The 13,059-nt window shown below is 39.0% G+C and overlaps 1 protein-coding gene across 1 annotated transcript in view; it reads right to left on the reverse strand.

The window, feature by feature from the left end:
• Positions 1–1,283: 1,283 nt before the first annotated feature.
• The window catches only part of LOC109051999 (5-hydroxytryptamine receptor 1E-like), a 43,005-nt gene continuing 31,229 nt past the window's right edge, over positions 1,284–13,059 (reverse strand). Inside the window, exon 2 of the mRNA XM_042746994.1 lies at positions 1,284–5,286. Coding sequence (XP_042602928.1) covers positions 4,092–5,204 — 1,113 coding nt within the window. The 5' untranslated portion in view covers positions 5,205–5,286 and the 3' untranslated portion in view covers positions 1,284–4,091. The remainder of the gene's footprint in view (positions 5,287–13,059) is intronic.

A 13,059-nucleotide genomic window follows, 5' to 3' on the forward strand; every position in this document is an offset into this window, starting at 1 on the left:
AAAAAATCAAAAAAAAAGAAAAAAACAGTAATATTTAAATAGAAGTGTCTTCTGCTCATCAAGGCTGCATTTATTTGATCAAAAATACAGAAAAAAACAGTAATATTGTGATATATTATTACAATCAAAAATAATTGTTTTTAAATTTATTATACTTTAAATTATAATCAATATCAAAGATGCAAACATTTATTCTTATTAACATTATCACATAATCCTTTAGAAATCATTCTAATATGATGATTCATTATCAAAGTTGGAAACAGTTCTGCTGCTTAATATTTTTTCAGAACATGTGATACTTTTTTAGGATACTTTGATGAATAAAAAAAAAAAAAAGAAGCTATGTTTTTAAAATATAAATATTTTGTAATAACAATATACACTACTGGTCAGTAATTTGGGGTCTCAGTATGTTCTTTTTTCTTTCATTTTTTAAAATAAAATCAATACTTTTATTCAGCAAGGATGTGTTAAATTGATAAAAAGTGATAGTAAAGAAAATATATTATTAGAATATATATTATTAGAATTTTTTATTATTATTTTGAATAAATGCAGTTCTTTTTAACCTTTTATTCATCAAATATATTAGACAGCAGAACTGTTTCCAACACTCATAATAAATCAGAATATTAGAATGATTTCTAAATGATCATGTGATAGACTGGATGTTACATGTGACACTGAAGGCTGGAGTAATGATGCTGAAAATTCAGCTTTGCATCACAGGAATAAATTATTTTTTTTTAAAGTATATTCAAATAGAAAACTATTATTTTAAGTTGTAATAATATTTCACAATATTACTGTTTTTTTTTCTGTATTTTTGATCAAAATAAATGCAGGCTTGATGAGCAGAAGAGACTTCTTTCAAAAACATTAAAAATAGTACTGTTTCCAAACTTTTGGTCTGTACTGTATATATATACACACACTCTTTTTTATTTTCAAGAAACATTTCAGATTATCACAGTTTGCGACACAACCATTTAATAATCTGGGGTCAATAAGATTAAAATAGAAATAAAGAAAAAATATTGACAATAAGGACATTCATAATGTTACAAAATATTTCTATTTCAAACAAACGCTGCCCTTTTCAACTTTCCATTCATTAAAGAATCCTGAAAAATAATTAAAAAAGAAAAATGTATCACAGTTTCCAGGAAGATTTGCAGCAGCACAACTGTTTAAATTACATTTTAACATAGTCACATAGAAAACACATATTTTTAATAATAATAGTAATTTAAAAGAATTTAAACAGTAATTAATTTTTTTTTAATCAAATAAATGCAGCCCTGGTGAGCAGAAGAGACATCTTTCAAAAACATTAAAAACTCCAAGTTACTCCAGACTTTAGCAGGTGATGTCCAGTGTTTAGCCTCTTCTCTCTATAAACCCAGCAGTGTGAAATATCTCAGTGTCTCAGTCTCTGCTCACTCTTTGTGTCTGTGGTTAAGCCCCAGTCCAACACTGAGCATCTTCTGAGCAGACACTGTCAGTACATCATCATCACGCTGAGACCTGGGGGATGCTTTTGGTTTGGTTTGTACATTTATAATGTGGAATGGACTTTTAGCTCACACTGTAAACCCTAGTGCTCAAACTAATTTATTGTACTGAGTATGAGAAGATTGTATTACCTCGATGAGCACAGAACTTTCTATTGCTTTTGAATTGAATGAACTTGTCTCTTTAAGTTTACTTGTAAATTTAGCAATGCTCAGAAAAAAACTTACTGGAGCAGGTGTGAATATGTACCATTAAGGTACTAATATGCAGCCTTTTGGGGTAAATTAGGTACAAATGCGTGCCTTTTGAAAGGATACTGCCCCAGTGACAGATTTTGTAGCTTGGTAACACATAACTCACAAGGACAACAGACACAACAGCATCACTGCAACTACATAAACAGTAAAGCGGTCAATCAGTAATTATCATGATCCGTTTCAGCTGCAGTGCATGATGGGAACATGAAGAGGATACTGTTCAGCTGAAGACCACTGGAGTTTGTTGTGCTCATTGTATTTAAAGCAATGCATTTCGAGACACAGGATTTTGAGTTTAATAATGTGTTTGAGGTATGTGCAATAAAAAATAATTACAAAAGAGAGTAATAAATATTGAGTACAGTTAACTTAAAAGCACACTTCTGTGTACTTAAAAAAATCTGTTGACTTAATTCTAGTGACTGAAATGTCTAATTACTAGCGTGCTGACTTTTTTTATGTGTTAAAAGGATTGACATACAGTATTGCATCAATTATATTTGACTAAAATGCTTGTATTGTAATATTTTACATTCTGCCAATGATAAAACTGTTCTAGATAATGAATTTTGTGTTGTTTTTGTTATACAGACCCAACAACTCTGCATGTAATCCAAATGTTTAAACTTAAAGTTCATTCGTTTTAAAAAATGAAGGTAATCAGTTGCCTTAATGGTTTTGAGCTCTATTAACTCTTTCCCCAACAGCGTTTTTGAATAAAGATGCCAGCCACTGCCAGCATTTTTGATAATTTTCACTAAAAATTCATTAAAAAAAACAACATTTTGAGTAAAAAGCTGAGAAAAATCACACTTCTATGAAATCTGGATCATATTCAGTAACATTATCAAAGCAAAGATGCAGTAGATGGCTTCCATCAGTGCTCCCAAAGCTTGCACAGGCCTTTACCACTTTCTGGATTGACATTTCACTCGCTAACATAAGGCAGTTTTCATTTATATGCGGTTGATGGTTGCATTATTTTCTCATATGCATATGCTTACATAAAAGATTGCTAATTTTTGCGGCTTCCTCACCTGTGTTTTTGATCGAGTGATTCTAGACTCATTCAGGAGATGCACAATAGCACCCCCTAGTGTATAACAATGAGAACGCAGAAACCTGAAAAATTATGTGTTTGGAGGGGAAAGAGTTAATGTACTGGAGTTACATTACTGGAGTTACTAGTATTATGAGTATTTTATAGTCTTTCTTTACCTGAAAAGCAGAAAATTAAATGTGGATGACTACACTGATTTTGACCAATCAGATGCTCCCTACCATGAGCATGTCTCCACCCATCTATAAACATGACTTGAAGCCTATTGGTTACATAAAAAAGCACAAGACGAGCCCTTAGGATGTGTCCCACCCAAACCTCTTGTTTGAACAGGAAGTGCATTGGTACACTTGTCAAGCCATTTCACATCATTGCTCAGTAATCTGATGATACGGTGCTGTAGAAAAGCAGGCAGTGGATCTTCATTGGATTTTATTAAAACAATGTAATCAGCTCTTCCTGCGCCATGTGTTTTCCATACTACTGCTAGACTTACGAGAGACGTATGGAGCTCTAGAATGTCCTGAACCAAATGAAGCTGCTGCCCACGAACGGATGCGTGTCCATAGCCCCTTTCACACAGTAATACCAGTAAATTACTGTAAAATTACCGGAACGACTTTACCAGTAAATTCAAAAATGTGCTCTTCACAGGCAATGGTGTTCTGTCTTTTTTCTCGTAAAGCACCATTCACACATCGGTTTCAACTTCAGATCAATCTCAAAGTAAAAGGCGGTACTAAAGTCTGAAATATTTTTCATTATCATCTTAATTTAAGTGATGAAGGATTGTGAAAGTCTGACAGTAATCAGTGTTGAGCACTACTGTGAGGTTAACCCTGCTGCTTTACTTGTTTCAAAATGATTAACAGTTGATAACATTAATTAGAAATTTTGAAAAGTAATCAAAAGTAATCAGTTATTTTACTTTAATAAAGTAATTGAAAAAGTTACACTATTATTACATTGTAAATAGGGTAACTTGTAATCTGTAACCTTTCCATAGAAACCTGCCCAGCACTGGTCTTCAGTCAGTGAGCGCATTCTGAACTCATTCCTGCTAATACCGGCAATCTTCATTCTGTGTTCACGCACAGCATCCTTCCAGCAATTTTCTGGTAATGTTACAACTTCTCCAACCGGTAAATTGCCGGAACGAACTTACAGCTATTTTTAAAAAGGGCCTGTTCACACATGATCTCCTTACGTCAATTTACCGGTAATTTTCCAGTAAAGTATGTACGTGTGAAAGGGGCTTATGTGTGCTCCTTCCACCTGAACAGTCTCTTGAAAGCCTGCTTGAAGTCCTCGTTGAAGATGGTGTACAGTAGCGGGTTAATCAGCGAGTTGATGTATCCCAGCCAGGTGAGTGCATCGGACACCTGAGGCGAGGGGTTGGGCACATTCAATCCCACCAGCAGCTCTTTTAGGAAGAACGGGAGCCAGCACAGGATAAAGGCTCCCAGGATGAGCCCCAGAATCCGAGCCGCCTTCCTCTCCCGAGACGTGCAGATCTGGTTCCTCTCGTCCAGCTCCAGAGTCTCCATGTCGAGCGGCGCGCGGACGGCAGTGTGGTTGCGGTCGAACTCCGCTGTGTGGTCAGAGCTGGAGACGCAGAAGGCATGCTTGACGCGGCAGTGGTTCAGCGTGTTGGTGCTGTCGGTGCTGCGGCTGCTGAGGTAGCGAGAGGAGCCGCGCTTCTGGTACAGCGTCTTGGCGGCGCTGTAAATCTTGGAGTACAGGATGAGGATGAGAGTCATGGGGATGTAGAAAGCACCGAATGTGGAGTAGATGGTGTATCCCACATGATCGTGCTCGATAATGCACTGTTGCGGGCCAGTCCCGTCCCCGCGCTGCCTCCAGAACAGAGGCGGAATGGAGATGAAGATGGAGATGAGCCAGACGGTGGCCACCATGATGCCGGCGCGCCGGGCCGTCCTCTTGCGGGCGTACTCAATAGCTTTAGTGATGGCCCAGTAGCGGTCGAGCGCGATCACACACAGGTGCAGGATGGAGCAAGTGCAGCAGGTCATGTCAACGCTTAGCCACGCCTCGCACACGAACGGCCCCAGCAGCCAGGTCTCGGTGGTGATGTAGAGGATGCTGATGGGCATCACCAGCACGGCCACCAGGAAATCAGTGACGGCCAGGGAGCAGATGAGGTAGTTTGCAGGGAGGTGGAGCTTCTTGGTGGTGTAGATGGCTGCGATGACAGCGCCGTTCACCACGGCTGTCAGCAACGCCACCAGCGCCAACAGAGCCACCACGGCCAGCCGCTCCGTCAGCAGCTCCATGCCGAAGGCTGATCCCGGGGTGGCGGTGGTGTTGGTGGCATTGGACGGAGCGTCCAGGTAATGCTCCAACTCCATCCTGCAGTCTCTCCCTCAGTCAGGAGGATCCCTCTGCCCAGGACTAAAGCTCCAAAGACTTGCGTGCTGGATCAGTGACGGCCTGTCAGAGACACAGTTAACATGCCGTTTATGTCAAATTAGTTACTTAAAAGGATTAGTAATGACTAGGGTTGCTGCAAAAAGGTGGAAAATTTCCAGTAAAATCCGGAAACATTCCAGAAAATTTCGGAAATGTCCCACCCCTTTGCAACCCTACTAATGACTTAAAATTTCCAGAGCATGCAGACACAGTGGCATCTAAATTCACAGCTGGAAAACCAGGCTTGAGTGTCTATGCAGTAGAAAAGTGAAAAAACTTTGAAATTGGTGCTACTTGACTAGAGAAAACAGAAAAAGGCCTTGACGTTTGATTTTGCCAAAAACTTTTACACACATTAATGCACTTTAGAATTTTAGTGCCGCCCCTCTGTCAATCTCATATAGTTTTCAAATAAGCCTGAAGGACATGATTAGTTGGATCAGGTGTGTTTAATTAGGGTTGCATCTAAACTCTGCAGTGCTCCGGGCCTCCAGGAATTGAGTTTGACACCCCTGCTTTAGACCCTCTTCAGTTTGCCTACCGCCCCAATAGATCCACTGAAGATGCCATCTTTCACGTCCTGCACTCTTCTCTCACGCACATTGACAGCAATAACGGGAACTATATAAGATTGCTATTTATCGACTATCGCTCAGCTTTCAATACTATAGTCCCCATCAAGCTTGCTTCTGAACTCATGGACCTCGGTCTAAACTCTTCACTCTGTGACTGGATTCAAGACTTCCTCACCGGCAGACCTCAAGTGGTGAAAGTAGGCCAGTTCACCTCCAACTCCATCACCCTGAACATAGGAGTCCCACAGGGCTGTGTCCTGAGTCCCCTGCTCTACTCTCTCTACACACATGACTGCGTGTCTTCCCACAGCTCCACATCTATTATCAAATTTGCTGATGAAACTGTGGTTCTGGGCCTCCTTTCCAACAATAATGAGACCGCATACCTGGACGAGGTAGAGAAACTTACATCATGGTGCCAGGACAATTGTCTCTCTCTGAATGTGAGCAAAACTAAAGAGCTGATTGTTGACTTCAGGAAGAGACAGCAGCGGCCCTATACTCCTCTTATGATCAGCGGGACCCCTGTGGAGAGGGTGAGCAGCTTCGAGTACCTCGGTGTAAACATCTCCGAGGACCTGACTTGGACTACCCACATTCAAACACAGGTAAATAAAGCCAGGCAAAGACTCTGTGACAGCTGAGGAAATTCAGGGTCTCGCCAGCAATCCTGAAAACTTTCTATTCAGGGGCCATAGAAAGGGTATTGACTCAGTGTATCTCAGTGTGGTATGGGAACAGCTCCAGTCAAGACTGCAAAGCCCTGCAGAGAGTTGTGCGCTTAGCAGAGCGCATCTCAGGGTCTGCTCTTCCCTCGCTGCAGGACATCTACCTCAAACACTGCAAAAGCAGAGCTGTAAAAATCATCAAGAACTCAAACCACCCTAGTAACTGTCTTTTCACTTTGCTGCCATCTGGTAAGCGCTTCCGTAGCCTGATGGCAAAAACTGAGCGACTTAGGAGGAGTTTCTTGCCCCAGGTCATCAGGCTCCTAAACTCAAACCAGCCTCTTAACATCTACATGACTCCACTTAATAATCACTTAATCAGTAAGATATTCATCATTCTCTACCTCATATTGACATGTCACAACCTGTTTGCACATTTGCCTCTTGTACATTCCTGTGTATCTTAATATTTAAGACTACAATATACTTTCATGCACATTATTTTCTGTTCTATATTTAATTTTAGTTTTTTTATATTTTTATTGTTTATTTTTATTTCATTCTTTCATACCTATATTTATGTATATTTTCCTCTGTGTTGTATTCTCTAATAATTGCACTGTCCATGGAGCAGACCTGACTCACATTTCACTGCTGGTTATATATTCTCTGTATAATCGTGTATGTGACGAATAAAAATCTTGAATCTTAATTTTTATGATACATTACCAAGGAAAACCAAGGAAAACAAATTATTTTTAACAAAGATTTAAAATCAGAAAGTGTTTGAGCCGCTTTAACACACAGTGGAAGACTGTTCCACAGTTTAGGGCCGATAACAGAAAAAGCTGGATCCTCTTGCCATTTTAGTCTAGTCCTAGGAACATTTTGAAAGAGAGCCAGGGCTTGACTTTTGCCAAGAGCCTTAGGTGGTAAAAGCTTTTTTTTATGGTTTATAAAAGAAAGATAACCGTTCCGGATTAAGATTTTGCATATTATACCAATCACGGGGGCAAAACACAACAGTCTCTGTTTTGGATTCATTTAAGTTAAGAATGTTTAGTGACATCCAAAGTTTTAAATCAGTTAAGCAAGCCAAAACAAATCCGTGTATCATTTTTTTATTTATTTTTTATTATCTTTTTTTGGAATAAGAAAACAAACAAACAAAAAAAAAGTAGCCATTTTCAATATTAAATCAAAAAAGGAATGAACAAATGAGACAAAGGCATTTGACCGACATTTGGATCATTCAGTTTCAGTGGTGGATATAATTGAATTTCATCTGCAAAACAATGAAATGAAACCAGGGGCCTCATTTATAAAATGTTGCGCAGAAACAATTCTAAATTTGATCTTACGATCGTCTCTCAAATATGCGTATGTGTGATTCATAGAATGAACATACGTGTAGAAAACGCACATACACATCTTTTTCAGATGTGAAATCTATGAATCACGAATGATCTTGAACTGAGCTGTAAACAGTGAGCTGCAAGAACAGCTTACATTTCCAGAAACCTGCAGTACCCGAACAAGAAAAAGTATACGTCCCACAACACCAAGAAACGACAATAACCACTCTACTACAAAAAACACCTTTACAAAAAAAATGAGCATTGGCATGGATTTATGCGTACACACACTTAAAGATCAAATCTGAGTGTAAGCACGCTTCATAAATGAGGCCCCATGTTTCCTAAAAATGGTGGAAGCATATATAGAGAAAATCATAAAGGGCCAGGATAGATCCCTGTGGGACACCAAAAATATTTCCTTTAATCCCTCCACAATTGTCTGCACCTTGCTACATTAGATAATACAATATCAACCACAGGTGTAGTTTATCACATTAACTATCAGCATGTTCCACTAACCACAAACAAACAACACTATTTCCATTGTTTTAGCATGTCTAATCCAACAAATTCTGTCTGTCAGATGTTTTGATTGTGAAGTGCCTAACCTAACCCTAACCATGTTTGATTCAAGGCATTTATCTCTACGTATGCTGGTCAATTATTACGATCTTAATAATTACTTTGTTTTATTAATTAATGTGTGTTAGCCTGTGTCTGGGTTTTATGAAGCATCTTTTTTCATATAAACATCTCTAATGTCATATCAGAATTCATTTACAGAAACACAGCCCAATAACAACATGTTCATAGTAATAATATTGACTAAACTTAATAAAATTATTGATATTGAGAATAAAGTAAATAGTACTTCACAACAGATGGTAATTATAGCACTTTACAAATAAAACAATGCAGGGATATAACTTAATTTAATTTGTTTTTAACCATTTTTGTTTGACCAGAAAAACAAAAACATTGTTGTATATATTCATTATTATTTACATATTCATTATTGTCAAGGAAGAAAAATGAAGCGCTCCAGCTCTGATCTGAATGATGTCTGTGGTGGTTGTGGCGTGTGATGAAGTGATTTTGTGGGAGAGATATTGATGATGGTGTTTGAAAAAGAAAGAAGGCTGTAGAGCACAGAGCCATTGCAGAGATACATACAAACAAACACATGCATAATCACAATAAGTTCCATATAATTTTAATCTTATTTAAAGCAAAGAGTGGAGCTAATTAATCTCCTTTAGTTATGAGGATAGCACGTGCTAAATATAACCTTCTTAACATGTGAATTTAATCAGGAAGTAAGCCATTACTGGTCAATAGAAGAGCTATTCCTCACTGTGTGAAGGGACATACTCTATAGTTACTACTCTTCAGAGCAATGATGACCACAAAGGCAGGGCACACTAGCAGGCATTTCCTTTTAGTCACAATCACATAAAATAACACTTCATTTCAGCATTTACAATCGGGATCCAGCACTTTGCAAAGCTGGGAACTGAAAATCCACAACCCAGTTTTGGTTAATGCAACAGAGTTGATTCATATAGTCCTTCATGTAATTCTTGTGAAGGAAAGAAAGAAAGAAAAAACATCAAAGCACCCAGTGCTTTTTTAAAAATCCTGATAAATCCAAACCCCTTTCTCATATCAAGCCGTTCACAGATTCTTGACAGAATGACACAGTTCTGCACAGACCCCTCCCATGATTGTTGATTGCTGTAGACAGAGCTGTTTTTGACAGGTTAAAAACAGTGTTGTTTTACACTACCATTGATAAATATTAACCAAAGTATGCTATAGACTTTTCATTAAGACCCTAAAGAATCATATCCACTTGCAGAAAGTGGGCATCCGATGACCCCTTTAAGACATTTTTAACATCAAATAATTTCACCTACATATTTGTTCAGACCCGTTTTGGCTTGTAAACAGATCTGTGCATATTTCTCTGCTGATTCAAACCAGATGACTCTTTCACTGGAGAACAGTGAAAATTATAGACTTGTATTTTAGCTGGAAGCAACAGTTCAAAAGCATCTTGATGAAGCTGTTTGTTACAAACATGCAGCTTTTGGCTTCATAAAACAGTAATTGATGAAGTGCTGTGGATTACTTGTGGATTATTGTGATGTTTTTATCAGCTGTTTGGACTCTCATTCTGACGGCACCCATTCACTGCAGAGCATCCATTGATGAGACACTGATGCAGTGCTACATTTCTACAAACCTGATGAAGAAACAAACTCATCTACATCTTGAATGGCGATAGGGTGAGCACATTTTCAGCAAATTTTCCTTAATAGGTGAACTATTCCTCAAAGATAATTTCATGTTTCAGATTTCTATAACAAACTACATGACTGAATAGCTTCTTCAATTATCTTTCAGACACATAATCACACAACACGTACCACTAAAACTCCGCAATTCTGAATTAAACTATTGTAAATGCGATAGTTAAGTCATTCTAATCCCAACAAGTGAATTACAATAGTTACATTTGTTGGTTAATGAAATAATCATCAAATCTAATTAATTTTCTGCTATTTAACATTATTTTTTGTCTTTACTTGCATGTCGCTTGCATCAGAAAGAAAGTCAAATTCCAGTATCCATCAAGTCAGCTAATAGCAAATAATAACCCCTGTTAGCCATTATGTGAGGGATAAAGTGCAGTTACCCAACCTCTATCAATGAGTATTTATGCATTTTTGCATCATAACCCTCTGCTGATCTGGACAACGATCATTATTTACAAATTCTGAGCTATGGAAAAGGTGGTGTCCTGTGTCATTAACAAAAGTCAGCTGAATTAAAGCATTAAAAATTTAAATGATAACAACTCACCCAGTTGTAATGGTGCATGTGCAGGTGAGCTGCTGATAACTCTCTCCCAGAGACATGTTCACTCTCTCTCTCTCACACACACACACACACACACACACACACACACACACACACACACACACACACACACACACACACACACACACACACACGTGTTTTCAGAAGACTGAATATCTTTCTAGAGGTTTCGTGTCTCCTCCAGGACCCTTTGCAATCACACTAATGATAAAGACATGAATGCGCAATCACACAACAGTAGCCTGTAATTGCACAGTTTTGATCGACAGCTTGGCCGGTCCCTAGAGGTCAGAGGCGGCTCTGAAATCATTCAGAAGAGGTTCAAGCCTCACAATAACACAATCACCTCTGGCACTCTTCACAAGCAGCCTTCGGCGATGTTTTATGTGCGAGCTGTGTTTGCGTGGGCCGACTCATTACATGTAGTTGTTGTTGTTGGGATATTTCTAAAGTGGCTGTCGTCACACACGGGCCTGAGCTCCCGTCTGTCCGCACATCTCTAAGTGAAGCCCAGGGATGTGAACTCATGAGATGAGATGATTACAGACATGGCCGTGGCCAGGGTTTGAAATTTATTGAGGTCTGGGGTGGAGTTAAGAATTGTGCAATAATGTCCCATTATATACAGTCGTGGCCAAAAGTTTTGAGAATTACATAAATATTAGTTTTCAAAAAGTTTGCTGCTAAACTGCTTTTAGATCTTAGTTTCAGTTGTTTCTGTGATGTACTGAAATATAATTACAAGCACTTCATACGTTTCAAAGGCTTTTATCGACAATTACATGACATTTATGCAAAGAGTCAGTATTTGCAGCGTTGGCCCTTCTTTTTCAGGACCTCTGCAATTCGACTGGGCATGCTCTCAATCAACTTCTGGGCCAAATCCTGACTGATAGCAACCCATTCTTTCATAATAACTTCTTGGAGTTTGTCAGAATTAGTGGGTTTTTGTTTGTCCACCCGCCTCTTGAGGATTGACCACAAGTTCTCAATGGGATTAAGATCTGGGGAGTTTCCAGGCCATGGACCCAAAATCTCAACATTCTGGTCCCCGAGCCACTTAGTTATCACTTTTGCCTTATGGCACGGTGCTCCATCGTGCTGGAAAATGCATTGTTCTTCACCAAACTGTTGTTGGGTTGTTGGAAGAAGTTGCTGTTGGAGGGTGTTTTGGTACCATTCTTTATTCATGTCGGTGTTTTTTTGGGCAGAATTGTGAGTGAGCCCACTCCCTTGGATGAGAAGCAACCCCACACATGAATGGTGTCAGGATGCTTTACTGTTGGCATGACACAGGACTGATGGTAGCGCTCACCTTTTCTTCTCCGGACAAAGCCTTTTTCCAGATGCTCCAAACAATCGGAAAGGGGCTTCATCGGAGAATATGACTTTGCCCCAGTCCTCAGCAGACCATTCACTATACTTTCTGCAGAAGATCAATCTGTCCCTGATGTTTTTTTTTGGAGAGAAGTGGCTTCTTTGCTGCCCTTCTTGACACCAGGCCATCTTCCAAAAGTCTTGGCCTCACTGTGCGTGCAGATGCGCTCACACCTGCCTGCTGCCATTCCTGAGCAAGCTCTGCACTGGTGGCACTCCGATCCCGCAGCTGAATCCTCTTTAGGAGACGATCCTGGAGCTTGCTGGACTTTCTTGAACGCCCTGAAGCCTTCTTTACAAGAATTGAATCTCTTTCCTTGAAGTTTTTGATGAACCCATAAATTGTTGATTTAGGTGCAATCTTAGTAGCCACAATATCCTTGCCTGTGAAGCCATTTTTATGCAACGCAATGATGGCTGCACGCGTTTCTTTGCAGGTCACCATGGTTAACAATGGAAGAACAATGATTTCAAGCATCACCCTCCTTTTAACATGTCAAGTCTGCCATTCTAAACCCAATCAGCCTGACATAATGATCTCCAGCCTTGTGCTCGTCAACATTCTAACCTGAGTTAACAAGATGATTACTGAAATGATCTCAGCAGCTCCTTTAATGACAGCAATGAAATGCAGTGGAAAGGTTTTTTTTTTGGGATTAAGTTAATTTTCATGGCAAAGAAGGACTATGCAATTCATCTGATCACTCTTCATAACATTCTGGAGTATATGCAAATTGCTATTATAAAAACTTGAGCAGCAACTTTTACAATTTCCAATATTTATGTAATTCTCCAAACTTTTGGCCACGACTGTACACTTTAAAAGAGACAGATGTAGATGGTTATGAAAGATGTTTTCTCTGTTTTGGAGGAATGTGTTTGTTAAATGATATCATATTGCACCATTACTATAGCTCAGGGGTGTATCATTTA

Source organism: Cyprinus carpio, chromosome B20, assembly GCF_018340385.1.
Source record: "Cyprinus carpio isolate SPL01 chromosome B20, ASM1834038v1, whole genome shotgun sequence".
Lineage (NCBI taxonomy): Eukaryota > Metazoa > Chordata > Actinopteri > Cypriniformes > Cyprinidae > Cyprinus > Cyprinus carpio.